At 35.4% G+C, this 21,305-nt stretch overlaps 1 protein-coding gene across 7 annotated transcripts in view; it reads right to left on the bottom strand.

Moving 5' to 3' along the window:
• The window catches only part of COL24A1 (collagen type XXIV alpha 1 chain), a 389,632-nt gene that overhangs the window by 156,101 nt on the left and 212,226 nt on the right, over nucleotides 1-21,305 (bottom strand). For all 7 annotated transcript variants that reach the window (XM_057550626.1, XM_057550622.1, XM_057550627.1 and 4 more), the window contains 2 exons: nucleotides 7,443-7,496; nucleotides 3,885-3,938 (listed from right to left, as the gene is read on the bottom strand). In XM_057550626.1, the coding sequence (XP_057406609.1) occupies nucleotides 3,885-3,938; nucleotides 7,443-7,496 (108 nt within the window). The remainder of the gene's footprint in view (nucleotides 1-3,884; nucleotides 3,939-7,442; nucleotides 7,497-21,305) is intronic.

A 21,305-nucleotide genomic window follows, 5' to 3' on the forward strand; every position in this document is an offset into this window, starting at 1 on the left:
AAAAAAGGGAGAAGACTCAAATCATAGAATAAGATATGAAAAAGGAGAAGTAACAATGGACACTGCAGAAATACAAAGGACCATGAGAGATTACTACAAGCAACTCTATGCCAATAAAATGGACAACCTGGAAGAAGTGAACAAATTCTTAGAAAAGCACAACCTTCTGAGACTGAACCAGGAAGAAATAGAAAATATAAACAGACTAATCACAAGCACTGAAATTGAGACTGTGATTAAAAATCTTCCAACAAACAAAAGCCCAGGACCAGGCGGCTTCACAGGCGAATTCTATCAAACATTTAGAGAAGAGCTAACACCTATCCTTCTCAAACTCTTCGAAAATATAGCAGAGGGAGGAACACTCCCCAACTCATTCTACAAGGCCACCATCACCCTGATACCAAAACCAGACAAAGATGTCACAAAGAAAGAAAACTACAGGCCAATATCACTGATGAACATGGATGCAAAAATCCTCAACATAATACTAGCAAACAGAATCCAACAGCACATGAAAAGGATCATACACCATGATCAAGTGGGGTTTACCCCCGGAATGCAAGGATTCTTCAATATATGCAAATCAATCAATGTGATAAACCATATTAACAAATTGGAGAAAAACCATATGATCATCTCAATAGATGCAGAAAAGGCTTTCAACAAAATTCAACACTCGTTTATGATAAAAACCCTCCAGAAAGTAGGCACAGAGGGAACTTACCTCAACATAATAAAGATCATATATGACAAACCCACAGCCAACATCATTCTCAATGGTGAAAAACTGAAACCATCTCCTCTAAGATCAAGAACAAGACAAGGGTGTCCACTCTCACCACTATTATTCAACATAGTTTTCGAAGTCTTAGCCTCAGCAATCAGAGAAGAAAAATAAATAAAAGGAATCCAAATTGGAAAAGAAGAAGTTGAGCTGTCACTGTTTGCAGATGACATGATACTATACATAGAGAATCCTAAAGGTGCTACCAGAAAACTATTAGAGCTAATCAATGAATTTGGTAAAGCAGCAGGGTACAAAATTAATGCACAGAAATCTTTTGCATTCCTATACACTAATGATGAAAAATATGAACGAAAAATTAAGGAAACACTCCCATTTACCCTTGCAACAAAAAGAATAAAATACCTAGGAATAAACCTACCTAAGGAGACAAAAGACCTGCATGCAGAAAACTATAAGATACTGATGAAAGAAATTAAAGATGATACAAACAGATGGAGAGATATACCATGTTCTTGGATTGGAAGAATCAACATTGTGAAAATGACTCTACTACCCAAAGCAATCTATAGATTTAATGCAATCCCTATCAAACTACCAATGGCATTTTTCACAGAATGAGAACAAAAAATTTCACAATTTGTATGGAAACACAAAAGACCCCAAATAGCCAAAAGAATCTTGAGAAAGAAAAACAGAGCTGGAGGAATCAGGCTCCCTGACTTCAGAGTATACTACAAAGCTACAGTAATCAAGACAGTATGGTACTGGCACAAAAACGGAAATATAGATCAATGGAACAGGATAGAAAGCCCAGAGATAAACCCACTCACATACGGTCACCTTATTTTTGATAAAGCAGGCAAGAATATACAATAGAGAAAAGACAGCCTCTTCAATTAGTGCTGCTGGGAAAACTGGACAGCAACATGGAAAAGAATGAAATTAGAACATTCCCTAACACCATACACAAAAATATACTCAAAATTGATTAAAGACCTAAATGTAAGGCCAGACACTATAAAACTGTTAGAGGAAAACATAGGCAGAACACTCTATGACATAAATCACAGCAAGATCCTTTCTGACCCACCTCCTAGAGAAATGGAAATAAAAACAAAAACAAACAAATGGGACCTAATGAAACTTAGAAGATTTTGCACAGCAAAGGAAACCATAAACAAGACGAAAAAACAGCCCTCAGAATGGGAGAAAATATTTGCAAATGAAGCAACTGACAAAGGATTAATCTTCAAGATTTACAAGCAGCACATGCAGTTCAATATCCAAAAAACAAACAACCCAATCCAAAAACGGGCAGAAGATCTAAATAGACATTTCTCCAAAGAAGACATACAGATGGCCAAGAGGCATATGAAAAGATGCTCAACATCACTAATCATTAGAGAAATGCAAATCAAAACTACAATGAGGTATCACCTCACACAGGTCAGAATGGCCATCATCAAAAAATCTACAAACAATAAATGCTGGAGAGGGTGTGGAGAAAAGGGAACCCTCTTGCACTGTTGGTGGGAATGTAAATTGGTATAGCCACTATGGAGAACAGTACGGAGGTTCCTTAAAAAACGAAAAATAGAACTACCATACGACCCAGCAATCCCACTACTGGGCATATACCCTGAGAAAACCATAATTCAAAAAGAGTCATGTACCACAATGTTCTTTGCACCACTATTTACAATAGCCAGGACATGGAAGCAACCTAAGTGTCCATCGACAGATGAATGGATAAAGAAGATGTGGCATATATATACAATGGAATATTACTCAGCCATAAAAGGAAAAGAAATTGAGTTATTTGCAGTGAGTTGGATGGACCTAGAGTCTGTCATACAGAGTGAAGTAAGTCAGAAAGAAAAAAAACACAAACCATATGCTAACACATATATATGGAATCTAAAAAAAAAAAAAAAGGTTCTGAAGAACCTAGTGGCAGGACAGGAATAAAGATGCAGACATAGAGAATGGACTTGAGGACACGGGGGTGTGGGAAGGGTAAGCTGGGACGAAGTGAGAGAGTGGCATAGATTTATATATACCACCAAATGTAAAATAGCTAGCTAGTGGGAAGCAGCCACATAGCACAGGGAGATCACCTCGGTGCTTTGTGACCACCTAGAGGGGTGGGATAGGGAGTGTGGGAGGGAGGCACAAGAGGGAGGGGATATGGGGATATATGTATACATATAGCTGATTCACTTTGTCATAAAGCAGAAACTAACACACCATTGTAAAGCAATTATACTCCAATAAAGATGTTAAAAAATAAAAAATAAAAGAAATGTGAATGTGTACAAATACTTTAGCCTGTCAGATTTCTGAAGGAACACACCCTTTGTGGTATTAACCATATTCAAATGATTCAGAGAATGCCTTAGGAGTCAATAATTCCTGAAATTAATTAGCCTATGGGTATATTAAACTTCCTAGTTGACAGCAATTGGAGATAGGTAAAAAAATAATCTTACAGTGCTCTACTCATAATACAGAAGTTAAAACTGAGCAGAAATTTATGTAAAATGAATTTGTAGATAGCATTAGGTACACCAGATCCACCACAATATATTTTCTGAAAGCAAGATTCTTTAATTGAAAATAATCGTTCATTTCTATCACATTTAGAAACTTTAATAAATGAAAAAACTGCAATCTAGATATAAAATTTATCAGCTATTACTATCTTAAAGATAAAAGAATGTAAGATGAATTCTGGATTCTGCTTTTCCACATATCAAATAATTACACTGTGACCAGAAACTTATGGAAAAGTGGCAATGATGATATGTGCCATATAAACTATAAGCTATAAAAAAAAAAGTAGGATCCTAATTGAATTTTCTTCTTCATCCACTTAAGCTTACTTAGGATGGTTTAATTCTTCTCTTAAGATTATAGGCTCATTCGACCTAGCCATGTGATTTGCATGCTTTTCAGTGCCAATCAGCATTCTGAATGGTAAACTGTTTAGAGGAGAAGAAAATTCTAATGGAAATTTACCACAAAATAGCATTTTTCACTTACTTAAATTTCATTCAAGGCAATTCCACCTCTGGAATGCCTTAACTTTATTATGTTCTTTGGACACATATCTTTCAAATCACTGAGCTCTTACCATAACGCCCTTTTCCCCCTGGGGACCTAGTGGCCCTGGATTTCCACGTTCTCCCTTTTAAAACAAAGAAAAAAGAAAAACATTGAGGCATGTTAATTAGTCATGAATGAGCTAAGCCTAGACAGGAAACTCATCCTAATTATCAGTAATTTTTAAATTTACAAATTTTGCATTTTTACCCTAAATTTGCTAGACTTTTAATAAAAATCCTCTTAAGATAATTTTAAGGGATAAAATACTAAAAAGTCTTATTAAAATGATGAAAATAGAAATTATGAACAATCAAGATTTAAAATTGAGCATGCATCGTATTCTAGTTTTGCAAGTAGAAATTCTTATAATTTTGAGACATATAAAATATAAGAATTGTAAAAGTATGAAAGCATATTGTAAAAATTAAGTGTATAACCATTGAACAAAATTTTATTTCTGTAATCTGTCCATCACAATTAAGCATAATCATGATAATCACATATGCCACAGTAGATTAAAGGTCTAAACTGATTTACATTAAAATTCCAAGACTTTTCAACATGTTACTGTAGAAAATTTAACCTAACACAGAAGTAACTAAACCAGAATGAAAAAAGTACAAAACCATCTAAATTTTTTGAACTGATGTCATTTTATATTTGTTATATTGTTAATAAAAAAATCAACTAGTATATATCAATCACTTTTAATGTACTAAGTGAGAGTTGGAGAGATATAACAGATATTTGACTTAGACTCTACCCTCAAGTAATTGAAAACATGCCATTAACAAAGATGAATCAATTAAAGGACAATGAAATTTTAAATTGTGTGGTACTTATTCTAAGCCTAGGAAGGGAAGAAATCAGGAAGGATTAGAATAATCTGAAAAGACTTTACAGAGGAGATAGGAATTTAATTGAGTAGTGTAGTTTGGCTTTGAATGAATAGAGGGAAGGGGAGAGGATACTCTAAACCAAGAAAACAGTAAGAATAAGAATAGGGACAAGTATGAAATATGAGATGGGGAGCAAGAAAGGTTTATACTGGAGAATATTAGAAAATTTGTTGGATGAACTGATTAAGCCAAAATCACATAGTATCTTGACAGCAAAGTAGAGCCGTTAACAGGCTTCAACAATAGGGAGGCTAATGAAGGTTCTTCAAAATGCTTTATCATGACCCATCAGAATTAGTCTTCTGCTTATAGTATGTAGGCTGGATTAAAAGATAGGGAAAGGGTAGCGTAAATATGATAGAGGGTAAATTTAAGATAAACAAATAAGAGTATGTCTGAGGGGGTAGCTTCGGGTTGACTATTAGAAAGGACAAATTGTAAAGAAAAAACTCTAAGACCTGCTAAAAGATTAGGCATAGAGGATGGAGGAAAAGGGAAATGCAAAGATGGGTTCTCTATCTATTCTGGAAGACTGGAAGAATAGAGATAGGCATACTAATAGAAATGAGATAATTGGGAAGAGACCAGTTTGGATGTGGGAAAAAAATGATGAATTTTAAATATTGGGTTGGCCAAAAGGTTCGTTTGTTTTTTTCCGTAAGATGGCTCTAGTAGCACTTAGTTGTCTTTAACTTCATTCGAAACAATTTTGTCAGATTGTATTATGACAGCTGTCATATCAGCGTGCATTTAAAAAAATTATCAAAATTGGTGAATTTTTGTGTAGCCATTTTAATACTGAAGATGGAAGAAAAACGCAACATTTTTCTGCATATTATGCTTTATTCTTTCAAGAAAGGTAAAAACGCAACTGAAACGCAAAAACAAGATTTGTGCAGTGTATGGAGAAGGTGCTGTGACTGATCAAACGTCTCAAAAGTGGTTTGCGAGTTTTGTGCTAGAGGTTTCTTTCTGGATGATGCTCCACAGTCGGGTAGACCAGTTGAAGTTGATAGCAATCAAATCAAGACATTAATTGAGAACAATCAACGTTATACCACGTTATACCAAAATATCCAAATCAAGCGTTGAAAATCATTTCCACCAGCATGGTTATACTAATTGCTTTGATGTTTGGGTTTCACATAATTTAAGCAAAAAAAACCTTCTTGACCGTATTTCTGCATGTGATTCTCTAGTAAAACGTAATGAAAATGTTCCATTTTTAAAACAAATTGTGATGGGCGATGAAAAGTGGATACTGTACAATAATGTGGAACGGAAGAGATCGTGGGGCAAGTGAAATGAACCACCACCAACCACACCAAAGGCCGGTCTTCATCCAAAGAAGTTGACGCTGTACATATGGTGAGATTGGAAGGGAGTCCTCTATTATGAGCTCCTTCCAGAAAACCAAACGATTAATTCCAACAAGAACTGCTCCCAATTAGACCAACTGAAAGCAGCACTGGATAAAAAGCGTCCGAAATTAGTCAACAGAAAACTCATAATCTTCCATCAGGATAACGCAAGACCAAATGTTTCTCTGATGACAAGAAATAAAAACTGTTACAACTTGGCTGGGAAGTTCTGATTCATCCGCCATATTCACCAGACACTGCACCTTCGGATATCCATTTGTTTCCGTCTTTACAAAATTCTCTTAATGGAAAAAATTTCAATTCCCTGGAAGACTGTAAAAGGCACCTGGAATAGTTCTTTGCTCAAAAAAGATAAAAAGTTTTGGGAAGATAGAATTATGAAGTTGCCAGAAAAATGGGAGAAGGTAGTGGAACAAAACAGTGAATAAGTTGTTCAATAAAGTTCTTGGTGAAAATGAAAAATGTGTCTTTTATTTTTTACTTAAAAACCGAAGGAAACTTTTGGCCAAGCCAATATGTTGAGTTTGACTTAAATTAAAAATTTCAGATGGAAATAACTGGAATATTATCTAATTTACTTCTAATCTTGGCTCTACTTAATTATTCACAAAGAATAGCCTTGCATATTAGACTATCATGCTTCTGCTTTATATTCAGCAAGTCAGGTTTCAGTCAAAGACTCGAAGTTATTGGTTTATTACCTACTAGCTCATTATAAGATTCTATTTTTAAAAAAATTCAAGAAAATGCCCTTGCTGGTTTCAAATAAAGAATTACTTATTTTTTTTAAAAAAAGACTTTCCTAAATTTGAAATTCAATATGGAAAATCACTCCCAAGATAATGATTTCTAGGAAATTCTTAAGCAAATTACAATTTCCATCACAGTAGCCAAAAAGATCCATGAATAACTTCATACTGAATTCCAAGAGGATATAAAGAGTTTGTGACTGAAACTTGGATCAGGTAAAGTGATAACTTATTCTTCACTTTCAAAACTGTTTCCTTTAGGAGCTTGTTCTCATAAGTAGATTTAAATATTTTCTAGTCATAAACCTAGACCATCAATTTCATCTTTTCTCTTAAGAGCACATCATTATAGCCAAAAGAGTACTCTGCCTTTTAAAAATTAGAAACATATATGCTATCAGCTATATTGCAATATATTTAAGAGATTCAGTACTGGTAATGTATTTTAAGTTATGAGTAATTTCTAATTTCTAATTCATAAAATATCATATGACTGTCTCTCCTTTGAGTTTAGCTTAGAATCCTTACTATTGAACAAAACAATGAAAGAAATTACCTTTTCACCAGTGCTTGCAGTCATTCCAACTTCTCCAGGTAAACCAACAGGTCCCTTTTAGGAAAAAATATAATAGAAAATACACATATATTGTATTAGTATTACAGCATCCTGGTTTTAAATCACCTATAAACATGATGTTTCTTTCTAACTCATCCTAAATTTTATCTTAGAGTAAAATTCCTGCTGGTATAGGCGTCCTGCCTAAGACTTCACGTCAGAATTAATTATTCAGTTAATCAACAAATATATATGAATGTCTAATATGTGACAGGCTGGCTGCTGGGAGACATTGAGTTTCAAATTCAAATATAGTCCCTGTCCTTGTAGAACTTACAGTTCAGTGGATGTCATCAAAACTCCTGCAGTTTTTGTAGATTCTTGATGTGGATACACTAGCTTAAGAAATCATTTCTGTGACTTCCTTCTTTGAAAGCTCCTCAACACATGAGGGAATAGCACATACCCACTCGTTAATTCATTCAAAAAATATTTGGTGCCTACTTTGTGCCATGCACTATGCTGCTTGCTGAGATTTCATTAGTAAGCAAAAGGAGATCTAGGGCCTGCCCTGATGAGGCAAAAAGTCTTGTAACAGAAACAAGAACAACTAAATTAGAAAGTGAACATTTATAAATTATGATACAGGTTCACAAAGGAAACAACTGTGACGCTGAGGTGGAGAATAAAAGACAAGACCTATTTTAGGAAAGATGGTCAGGGTAAACCTGAGACCTGACATTTAAACTGAAAGCTGAAGAATAAAAAGAGGCCAGCCAGCCAAGCGCAGAAAGGAGGAAGAGAGCTCTAGGTGGAGAAAATAGCTTGAAGTAAAGAATGAACTTGGCAGAAGAAGTGAAAGAAGGCAATCAGTACCACTGTTTCAGAGTGAACAACGCTCAGGGCACATCTACCTTTGTCTCTATGGATTCTACTTCAAGCTGTGTAGAAAGCAAAAATGGTAATGTAGAACAAGCTTTACAACAAGAGTATAATCCTTCTCCCTGACTGTCTTCAATTATGAAGTTATTTTCTACTTTTATTTAAAAATGTATGAAACATTTTCTTTTTCAATAGCTAGCAAGCAAAGACACTATTTAGATTATATAATATTACATATTAGCATACAGAAGGTACCTGAATCATGAAAAAATGGTTTGCAGTGTTGAAGCTACCTGAAGTTAATGTATGGGGCATGATTTTATACACATATATTGGGTTGGCCAAAATGTTTGTTCGTGTTTTTCCCGCTCTTATGTAAGGTCTTACAGAAAAACTCGAACGAACTTTTTGGCCAACCCAATATCTATATCCTCACCCATATCTATCTATCTATCTATCTATCTATCTGGTGATTATGTATACATTAACATATGTTAAATACTTTCTGTGTGTCTGATTTAATCCTCACAACAACTATATTTGGTAGTATTATCATGATTCCCCTTTAACAGATGAGGCAGATGAGTTAAGAAGCTTTCTAAGGTAGATGAGTTTAAATAGTATAGATGAGTTTAAGTGGCTATTGAATGCTTGAAGTGTGGCTAGTCCAAACTGACATGTGCTATAAATGTAAAAGACACACTAGATTTCAAAGACCTACTACAAAAAGAATGCAAAACAGGCAAAAATAGTTTTGTTATCAAAATCTTTGCATATGAAGGAACATCCACACATATTTATTTATTTTGGCTATGATGGTGATGTGTACCTGTATAGACACATACAGAACCAGTGATTTTTTTCATCACCAACCAGTAAATCTTTGACTAACTATATTATTCACCTTTCATGAAAGAGAGGACATTATATCCTTCTTTTTTTAAAAAAAAATTTTTATTGGAGTATAGTGGCTTTACCATGTTGTGTTAATTTCTACTGTACAGAAAAGTGAATCAACTATACATACACATGTATCCCCTCTTTTTTGGATTTCCTTCCCATTTGGATCCAATGACTTAGGAATAACATTTAGCATTCACTGAAATGATGTCAAGAGCTATGATATAGTCCTTCTTGATAATCTCTGATTGCTTCTTCCTATTGTTACCTGATCTGTACAGTGCCCTTGAAAAGGAAAGTGGAGTCAAGAAAACTGAAGAACTGAGGAGTTAGGTCTTCTTTTAAGATGCCACAGTAAATCAATGGCATAGTCACAACTAAATTCCAGTCTTCTGTGGCCAAAGCTATTTCTATCACACCATGTTGCTGCTATGCTACTTGTTTAAAACGGATTTTTTTGTACCCCTGAAACTAACACAATATTGTAAATCAACTATACTTCAATAAAAATAGATTAATTAAAGAACCTTTTTAAATGCAAAATATCTAATTAATGACTATTTGATTACATATTAAAATGATAATGCTTTGGATATATTAGTTTAAGTAAAATATTACTAAAATCAATTTCACCATTTTTTTTTTACCTTTTTAAATATGGCTACTGGAAAATTTTTAATTACATTTGTGACTTGCATCATATTTCTATTGGATAGCACTGATCTATATTCTTAAGCAATATGCTAATATTAGTAGTTACATCCAGATGGAAGTGACCTAATAATTTATTTCTATGGCTATTTAAGTTTAAGAGAGTGAATACTTTCACTCTGAAACAATCAATGATCAATGGTCAGTTAATCAAATCTGAGCAGGAACAATGAAATAGAACTCTCTTGTGAGACAATAACCAAAATAGCAGAACCTGAACACAGACTAGTCTTAATTCAGGGGAAAAAAAAAACCCAAACCCATTTCCTAACATATAAAATCTAGGTGAGTGAATGGAGTAGGTCCATTTGGCCTATCCCAATATTGACCATGCATCCCAGAGTAATATTACCTACAAAAGTATTTTGTTTAGCCCACAGCTCACACTTACTAATTTTAAAAAGCTGAATAAAGGTGCTAAGATTTACCAATCTGGAGATTTTATATAAAAAGATTTTATATATAAAGATTTATAGGATGCCTCTTCAGATGACTAGCATGGTGTAGGCTAGCATTCTCAAAGGCAAATATTGGATAAGCACTCTTTAGTTCACCACATTCCCTACCAATTTCTCATCTCATACCTGACCATTTCACTTATTTATTATACTACATGCTTGTTCCCAATAGGGCATTTGAGTTTGTCACCCCGATGTAAGTATTAGAAGGTGTAGTCCATCAAAAGGGCACAATTGGAAGAGATAGGTTCTTACTAGAAAAACAATTCATAGGATTACATCCACATCCATAGGATCCGTAGGGAATCTTTAATGAAACTTAGCTAGGGAGCAGATTTAAAGTGGTTCCCTTGGACTATTCCAGGACCTCAAAAAGTCTAATACAAACATACTAAATCTGATAACACTAGAAGTGTTGGCTAGAATGTGGGGACAGAATTCTTACACAGGAAGGATATAAATTGGTACATCACTTTGGAGAGCAATTTACTGTATGTAGTAAAACAGAAGATGCACTTAACCCACAACCTAGCACTTTCATTTCTAACTGTATACATGGGTTTCTACTCTCACATATATGCACCAGGAGATACACAGAACTGTCCACGGTGGCTTTATTTAAGTAGAGAAGTAGAATCACCTGAATTATCAGTATGGAAACTGATAAACTGAAATTTATTCGTACAGTGGAAAAACTCAACAGCAGTTAAAATTAATGGACCAGATAGATCTATAAATATCAATATGAATAAACCTTTTAAGAAAATAACGTTGAGTGAGAAAAAAGCATACAACCTTTTCAAAAGAATATGTCATTATGAAACCATTTTATGAAAAATTTTAAAACACATATAATAGTATAAATTGTTAGCGGTATAAAACACATGGAAATTACATACACAACTTTAAGATAATGGTTTATGTCTATGTATAGACTGGTAGCTCACTGTTATTTTAACTTGCATTTTTCTGGTAACTATTGAGTCTGAACTTCTCTTCATATACTTGTTGGACATTTTTGTGCAATTTCTATCCATATCTTTTGTCCAAATTTTGCTCTTGAGGTTGCCTATATTTTTTTGTGATAATTTTCAGGAATTCTTATACATTCAAGGTATAAACCCTTTGCTGGTTTTAGATGTTATAAATTCCTTCTTGTGATTCATCACCTGTGAGATTATTTTGACATCCTTCATTGATAGAAATCCTTAATTTTGATGTAGCCACATCCAACCATTTTTTGCCTTATGATTTGTATTTTCTGGATCTTGTTTAAGAAGCCTTCCTCTACCTTTATGTCATTAGGTAATGGGCATTCTTTTCTATTAGTGTTAACTTTTTAAGGTAGGTCTTTAATCCATCTGGAATCCATCTTTTTCACCAGGTGTGAGACAGAGATCCAACTAAATTTTTTCCACATAGTGACCCAGTTTTCCAAATACTATACATACTAAAAATTATTTTTCCCATTAATTTGTTGTGTCAATCTTTTAAAAAATTTTATTGAGGTATAAATGACATACAACAATAATATTAGCTTTAGGTGTACAGCATAATGATTCAATATTTGTATATATTGTGAAATGATCATCACAATAAGTCTAGTTAATATCCCTCACCATACACAGTTACAGAATTTTTTTCTTGTGATGAGAACATTTAAGATTGACTCTCTTGGAAACTTTCAGATATGCAGTACAGTATTATTAACTATAGCTTCTATGCTGTACATTACATCTCCGTGGCTTACTTATTTTATAACTGGAAATTTGTACCTTTTGACCCCCTTCACCTATTTTGCCCACCGCTGCCTCTGGCAACCATCAATCTACTCTCTGTATCTATGAGCTTGGTTTAAAAATTATTTTTTTTAGATTCCACATACACGTGAGATGATATGGTATTTGTCTTTGACTTATTTCACTTAGCATAATGTCCTCAAGGCTCATCCACATTGCCACAAATGGCAAGATGTACCCTTTTTATGGTTGAATAGTGTTCCACTGTACACATAAACCACATCTTCTTTATCCATTCATCCATTGATGGACACTTAAAAGGCTGTTTACATATCTTGGCTATTGTAAACAATGCTTCAGTGAACATGGGGGTGCATATATATTTTCAAATTCATGTTTTTATTTTCTTCAGATAAATACCTAGAAGTGGAATCATATGGTAGTTCTATTTTTAATTTTTTGAGGAACCTCCATACTGTTTTCCACAGTGGCTGCACCAGTTTACATTCTCACCAACTGTGCATGAGGGTTCCCTTTTCTCCACATTCTTGCCAACACTTGTTATTTCTTATCTTTTTGATAATAGCCATTCTAACAGGTGTGAGGTGATATCTCATTGTGGTTTTGATTTGCTTTTCCCTGATGATTAGTGATGTTGAGCATCTTTTCCTTTGCCTGTTGGCCATCCGTGCATCTCATTTGGAAAAATACCTATTCAGACCCTCTGCTCATTTTTAAATCAAATTGCTTGTTTTTTTTGCTATTGAGTTGTATGAGTTCTTTATATATTTTGGATATTAGCTCCTTATCAGATATATGATTTGCAAACATTTTCTTCCATTCACTAGGTTGCCTCTTCATTTTGTTAATGATTTCCTTTGCTATGCAGAAGATTTCGAGTTTGATGTAGTGCCACTTGTTTATTTTTGTTTTTATTGCCTTTGCTTTCGGTGTCAAATCCAAAAAATCTGTGGTGCCATTCTTATAACATTTTATACATGGCATATTTCTAAACTCTCTACTCTAGTACATTAATTATGTCTCTGTTTTCTCCTCTTTGCAAATTCTCTCACTCATTTTTTTCTAATGTTTTTATAGCTATTCCTACCACAGAACTGAAAATAAGCACTCTAAAACAGGTTTAGGTCAGTAGTAAAGAATCTGAACTACACAGGCTTTATATCTACTTACTCTTTAAATCTATATTACTGTTTAATCTGAAAACTATCCATACACCTGGAAATCAGTAGGTGAATCAGATGAACACATTTAGAGTTGAGGCCTCTCAAATTTCCTTAAACCTAGGATGTTACTGATTGTAAGATGCACTATTACTTTTGTATCTCTAAAGAGAAAAAAGATTCTTCCAAGTAATTTAATTCACCACTGATTGTAAGAAAATCCTAATTTTACAAATACTAAAATGTGAAAAAAATTGTATTATTGTTAAAAATATTCACTGCTCCTTTCTGTCGAAGGAGTACACATCCCTGCATTGTTGATGTCAGCCTTGGCCATGTGCCTTGCAGTGTCAATGGCAAAAATATAATCCCCCATCTTGCTGACATCTGGCTCCTCTATGTAACTTACTTTGACCAAATAAAAGTGAGTGTGTGTGGTAGTGATATGTACCACTTTTTTTTTTTAAGCCAGTTTCTTTTTTTCCTTAAGCCATGAGGTCAGCCATGTCCCAGGTAGGAGCTGCTCCTGAAGCCTAGGTGTCAGAATGCAGAAGAGATGGATAGAGCCACAGCCAACCAACAGCGGATGGAGTGCAAGTAACAAGCAAACTTTTGTTGTCCTAAGCCACTGATATTTTGAGGGTGTTTCTTTCTGCAGCAAAACTTAGCCTAACGTGACTGATGCAACTTGTATTTTAAAACTGATGAAATCTGGTACTTAGTTGCCTGAAAAACAGGTGATTTTCCTTCACTTTCTTCTAACCTATGTACTAAAGGCCCTAGGAGATGGTGGAGCCATAAGAAAAAAGGAAGCCGGGCATCTCAGTCACTTTGTAGGAGAGAGCTACCTGGTAATACCCACACTGGACTATTAAAATGAGCAAAAATAACTTCTTATCAAGTTAAGTCTACAAAAACTTTTAGGTTTATTTGTTATAGCTGTTAATATTCTCCTAAAAATACAGTAAATTAAACTATGTGTTGACATAAAATTGAAAAACTTTGTAATCTAGCTCAATTGGCTTATTCAAAAGTTAATCTCACAGAAATCTTTTTATAAATGAAGATGGTATAAAGTGCACTGAACCAACCTCTGGTTTCAATTGCAAATCAACTTATTCAATAAGTGCAAAATGATCTGAAGAAAATAAAATTAAACACATATTTATGTGTTCATGTAACAAGCTCTGTGCTAAGAGTGGTAGAGAATACAAAGATGAGTGAAATATAATAAGGCGTTCATAATCTAGTAAGTTGGATGAGGAAAAGCATATTTTCTGTAAGTTAAGAGAAGAAAAATAAAATCCTATATAATGCAAAGGCAGTGGAGATTATGTCTGGTTGAGAACATAAGGAAAAGCTTTACAGAGAACACAATATTTGAGGTACGGCCAACTGTTGACAAGATAAATGGTGAAAGTGTATTCAAAGTAGAGGGAATGATCTGAACAGAAAATGGGAGGTAGCAAACGATGAAACATATGTCAAACATAAAGCAAATCCAGATTGTCTGAAACAGGATATGTGTAGGAAGAGACTGGGATAGATATGGTGATATACTATTGAGGGCTTTGACTGCCAAGTGTATTTGTATTTGTGGTGTTTGAAGAAAACTTTGTGTTTGTAGAAGAATCATTGTCGGTTTGAGTAAAGGAGGAATGTAATCGTATCTGTACTGAATGGACAGTAATTTAATAACTCTGTGTTCAATGTGTGGAAATGGGAAAAAGATACAAAATGGTGTAAACAGTTAGAAGCTATTGTAATAGTCTAGTTTAAGTGTAATGACTCTTATGACAATGGTATCATGACTCAAAGAAACAGTAACTCAGGGGAGAAGCCAGTGTCAGAGGAGAGATGATGAATTAAGCCATGGGAAAATTATGGCTCTTAATTGACAATTATGGCTCATGGGACAATCAGAGAGTCTATCCTGAAATATTAATTTGTGAGTCCATAGAAAAATCAATTCCTGAAATCATAAGAATGATGCAGTACATACAGTAATAACAGAAGAAAAAGAATTTTAATGAAAATTCTTTGGAAGCAAGAGACAGAGGAAAAACAAAAGGAAGAGAGGAGGAGAATCAGGAATGTGCAAAGAAAGTTCAAGAAGGGAAAAGTTTCAGAAAGCGAGACATCAGTGTTATGTGGAAGGGTTGAGAAGGATGAATATTGAGACAGTCATAGGATTTGGCAATTAGAAGGTTGGCGGTGACCTTTAAGAACAATTTCAGTACCTTTTGTGTGTTTTAATGTAATTTTGCCAAAGAGAATACAAGTGAGGAGAAAGTGGAAAAAACTGTGTAGTTTATTCTTTTAAGAAGTTTGACAGCAAAAAGGAGGAGGCACAATAACTGCTTGAGGACATAGTTTGAAAATTATTTTATTTAGAATCTAATTTTTGTTCTATCTGCCAAATAAAAGAAACTCATCTACAATAGAAAAATACTCTTCTAAATAGAAGGAAATTATATTCAAAACCTAATTTTTTTTGCTCTGTTTCATAAAATGAGTTTTGTTTTGTTTTGTTTTTAAAAGAAAACAGCCTAATTCAACACATCTGTATCAGAGAGAAGATATTGGCAGGTTTTACATGCTCCCAAGGTCTATGTCCTAGCCAGTTGTCTCTAGACAGCTTCCTTGCACTGGGAATGCTTTGTGAGTCACAGAACTCACAGCAGAAAGACATGTATTAGGCCAAGGTGCCCTATAACCTTCTCTTCCTTATTGCAGAAACACTGTTTAAAAGGACAGATTACGGTGCTATGACTTGTTCTAATTTTTACCCATGAAACCTTAAGTGCCACATATGCCAACTAGAGTCAAGGGCAGAAAGTTATTTGTTCAATTTTAAAGTGCTCAAATGCAAATTATGGGTACGTGGAAATGGGCATAATTTATTCATATTTTTAATCTATGGATCCTCAGAAGAAAAATATGGATGGCCTCCATTTCTGTTCCTTTCAATTCATTCTTATTCATTTCAAAACAAATGTTGAAATCTTTTATATTATTGTATTAGTTATCTATTGCTGCAGAACAGATTACCCCAAAGTCAGTGGCTTAAAACAATAAATACTTATCTCACAATTTCTGTCAGTCAAGAATTCACTAGTGCTTAGCTCAGAATTTTTCTGAGTTCTGGCTCAGAGTTTTTCATGAGGTTGTAGTCAAGATATGACATAAGCTGCAGTCATCTGAAGTCTTGACTGAGACTAGGGAATCCATTTCCAAGAAGGCTGTTAGCTGGAGGCCTCAGTTTCTCGCTATGTAGGCCTCCTTAGGGCCTGACTTCATGGCAGTAGGTTCACCCCCAGAGTGAATAATCCAAGAGAGAGAGTGAGCAAGGAAGAAGCTGCAATGTCTTTTATGACCTAGTCACACACAGCTATTTCTGCCATAGCCTATTCATTAGAAGCGAGTCATGAAGTCCACTCCACACTCAGAAAGTGAAATAAGACTATCTTTCAGAAGGGGGAACATCACAGAATTTGCAGACATATTTTAAAACCATCACAATGACTCAATTTTATTCTTGGCTTGATTTGATGTTTTATTAAGACTGATTCCTCCCAATACTTTTCTTCAGTTTTTTTTACATCTGTTGTCAAGTTAGACACTTCCGCAGAAATATTCTAAGTAGTATTGGAATGATGTACATTTTCCCAAAGATGAAATGCATAAAATTTCACTCTTATTTCATTAGTTCTTAATTATTTATCATGTATAAAACACTATACTAGTCAATTAATAACTAAAATATAAAGCAGATAACAAAAATTTCCGTGAGATAAATCACTATAGAATATCAGATAAAGTAGGAGTCAGCAAACCATGACCCCAGGGGCTGGCTGCGTGATTTTGTAAATAAAGATTTGCTGGAACACAGCCATGACCTTTTGTTTACCTATTGCCTATGGCTGCTTTCATCCTATGAAGGCAGAGCTGAGTAGTTGGGACAGAGATTTTATGGCCCACAAAACCCAAACCATTTCTGTTGGGTATTTAAGGGAAATACAAAGCAGTCATTGAAGCCATAGCCTCAGCTTATAAGAATTATCAGCAATTTATACTTTTTGGTCAAGAATTTTCATTAAAAAAAGTTTCAAAACACTGATTCCATGTCTAACACACATTAAAAAAAAAAAACAAAAAACAAAGCTTTTAGCTAGAACATGCCATGCTATCTGTCAAGAGCTGGATAACTCTACGATAAATGAAAACATTTCACTTTTTGCAAAATGGAATATACAATAGTCTATTTAAAGATTTTGTTAGCTAAAGTGGAAACTCAAAAAGCCTTATGTATAATAAATCACTTCTTAGAATTGAAAAGAAATACTATTTTTTCCCAAAACTCAGTAAAAACTCTAAAATACTCAGGTTCTATTTTTTAAAGTAACCACATCCTACTTATTCACTGAAGACTGATATAAAATTAAGATATTTCCTAGTTGAAGCTAAAATGTTTAAAAAACTTTACATGAAGTTCTTAGACTTGACAATTATCTTTAAAAAATCACTGTGCCTTCAACTGTAGTTTAAAACTACTCTATTGTTTCAAATTTTCTTTTCAATGTAGAAACAACCGTATTTATAGGATAAAGAATTTCAGACCCCCAAACTCTTCAAATTCACTTGAAAATATAATATATAAAGCTAATTCCCTAGGATTTAGTTCTGTTTTATCTTAGAACATATTAACTTTGATGTTTGCATTAGTACTATTGTGTTTACTCTTTGTTTAAAAATAAGAGAATTTTATAAGTCATCTTACCACAACAAAGGTAGTAATTGTACTATATGTAACTGCTGATATTTGACTATTTTTTTAACCTTAAGAATGGTAATTTTTCATGGTTCAATCTAGTACAATCTTGGAGGGTAGGAGAAACAGAAGGTCAGCCAGACATGAGAAAATCACTTCAAGCACAACATGGGAAAATGTGTGTTCATAACTAGCATTTATTTCTCTACCTCAAGTTCCCATGCTTCTGTCCGAGGAGAGAATGATACAGATGGCTGTCAGTCTAGACAGAAAAGAGGAAGATGTAGAAAAGTGGAAAGAAACTTTTGTGTATAACATATCTGGGTAAGAAAGAGGAATTCCTTTTTAGAAATGATAAATATGAGACAATATGAGACACTACACAATTGTGTAAGCAGGTCTAGAGCAAAAAGATATTTGTGAATCATCAGCAAATAGTAAAGAGAGTAAATGAGTCACCAAAGAAAGGATGTACATTGAGAAAAGGAAAAGGCCAAGATCAATAACATTTAGAGAGCAGGATGAAAAAAAGAAAACTTAAAGAACTGTCCTATATGTGAAAAAGAAAGTGTACTGTCAAAAGGAGGATACTGTCCATTTATTTATTTATCACCCACAATGTTTCTTCAGACCTTTTCATTTGGGGGTAATTTTATGACTTGATGAGAATGAATAAACCTTTCTGTTAATTTGTAAATACATCACAGTTTCCAAATAGCTAATCTATGGACCATTTCACTCCTATTTTCAAACAAAATCCGTAAGCTAAGGATATATTCCTTTGACGGTGTGACTTGGAGTAAATTACTTTAGCTCACTGTGTCTCATCCTTCACCATTTAGGAAGACATGACTTTAAGTTTATCAGTTTGTATGCTTTGTAAAGCCAGGATGATGTCCTGTATGATACTGAATCCCCTATGTCTAATACATTGCCTGGAATACAGAAGAAAATAAATATATGTTGAATGAATGAGTGGATAAATTTGAATGAGTGAATAAGTTAGATAGAGCAGCAGTAGTGGAAGCAGAGATAAGCCGCCCACATCATCCTTTAAGAAAGGTCTTGATCTGTGTGTTTGCTCCAGGGCCCCATGTGAGCTTTCCCAGGATAAGCAGCTTTAGCAAATGGGGGAGAGCTGGGTGCTGCAAGAATATAAGAAAGTGCCAGGAGACAAGAACAAGATGGCAGAGTAGAAGGACTTGAGCTCACTTCCTCTCACAAAAACACCAAAATCACAACTAACTGCTGAACAACCATGAAGAAAAAAGACTGGAACCTACCAAAAAACATATTCTACATCCAAAGACAAAGAAGAAGCCACATGAGATGGTAGGAGGGGGCACGTTCATGATAAAATCAAATCCCACACCTGCCGGGTGGGCAACCCACAAACTGGAAAATAATTATATCACAGAGTTTCTCCCACAGGATCCAGAGATCTGGGCCCCATGTCAGGATCCCCAGCCTGGGGGTCTGCCATTGGGAGAAGGAGCTCTTAGAGCATTTGGCTTGAAAGCCAGCAGGGCTTGAGTGCAGGAGCTCCACAGGACTGGGGGAAATAGAGACTCTATTCCTGGAGGGCCAGACCTACCTGCAGGACTTGGAGGGTCTCCTGGGGAGGGAGGGGTTGGCTGTGGCTCACTGTAGGAACAAAGACACTGGTGGCAGAGGGCCCAGGGAATATTCATCAGCGTGAGCTCTCCTGGAGGTCACCACTGTGGCACCAAGAACTGGCCCCACCCAACAGCCTGCAGGCTCCAGTGCTGGAACGCCTCAGGCCAAAAAAACAACAGGGTGGGAACACAGTCTCACTCATCAGCAGACAGGCTGCTTAAAGTCTTCCTGAGCCCATAGCCACCTCTAAACACACCCCTTGACACAGCCCTGCCCACCAGAGGGACAAGACCCAGCTCTACACACCAGTGGGCAGGCACCAGTCCTGTCCACCAGGAAGCCTGCACAACTCCCTGGACCAATCTCACCCACCAGGAGGCAGACACCAGAAGCAAGAGGAACCACAATCTGCAGCCTGTGGAATGGAGACCACAAACACAGAAAGTTAGACAAAATGAGATGACAGAGAAATATATTCCAGATAAAGGGACAAGATAAAACCCCAGAAGAACAACTAAGTGAAGAGGAGATAGGCAATCTACCTGAAAAAAGAATTCAGAGTAAAGATAGTAAAGATGATCCAAGGTTTTGGAAAAAGAATGGAGGCAAAGACCAAGAAGATACAAGAAATGTTTACCAAAGAGCTAGAAGATTTAAAGAACAACAACAAAAAATTGAACAATACAATATCAGAAATGACAAATACACTTGAAGGAATTGATAGCAGAATAAATGAGGCAGAAGAATGAATAAGTGAGCTGGAAGACAAATTGGTGGAAATCACTGTTGCAGAACAGAACAAAGAAAAAAGAATGAAAAGAAATGAGGACAGTCTAAGGCAGGGGTCCCCCACCCCCAGGCTGTGGACTGGTACCGGTCTGCAGCCTGTTAGGAACCAGGCCGCACAGCAGGAGGTGAGTGGCGGGCAAGTGAGTAAAGCTTCATCTGCAGCTCCCCATTGCTCGCATTACCACCTGAACCATCACTCGCATTACCACCTGAACCAACCCCCCACCCCCAACCCCGTCCATGGAAAAATTGTCTTCCATGAAACCAGCCCCTGGTGCCAAAAAGGTTGGGGACTGCTGGTCTAAGGGACCTCTGGGACAGCATTAAAAACACCAACATTTGCATTATAAGGGTCCCAGAGGAGAAGAGAGAAAGGGCCTGAGAAAATATTTGAAGAGATAATAGCTGAAAACTTCCCTAACATGGGAAAGGAAACATTCACCCAAGTCTAAGAAGCACAGAGAGTCCCATACAGGATAAACCCAAGGAGGAACACGCTGAGACACATTTTATTCAAACTGACAAAAATTAAAGACAAAGAGAAAATACTAAAAGCAGCAATGGAAAAGCAACAAATAACATACAAGGGAATCCCCATAAGGTTATCAGCTGATTTTTCAGGAGAAACTCTGCAGGCCAGAGGGAGTGGCATGATACATTTAAAGTGGTGAAAGGGAAAAACCTACAACCAAGAATACTCTACCCAGCAAGGCTCTCCTTCAGATTCAACGGAGAAATCAAAAGCTTTACAGACAAGCAAAAGCTAACAGAATTCAGCACCACCATACCATCTTTACAACAAATGCTAAAAGAAC

The sequence above is a fragment of the Balaenoptera acutorostrata genome, chromosome 1, assembly GCF_949987535.1.
Source record: "Balaenoptera acutorostrata chromosome 1, mBalAcu1.1, whole genome shotgun sequence".
Classification (NCBI taxonomy): domain Eukaryota; kingdom Metazoa; phylum Chordata; class Mammalia; order Artiodactyla; family Balaenopteridae; genus Balaenoptera; species Balaenoptera acutorostrata.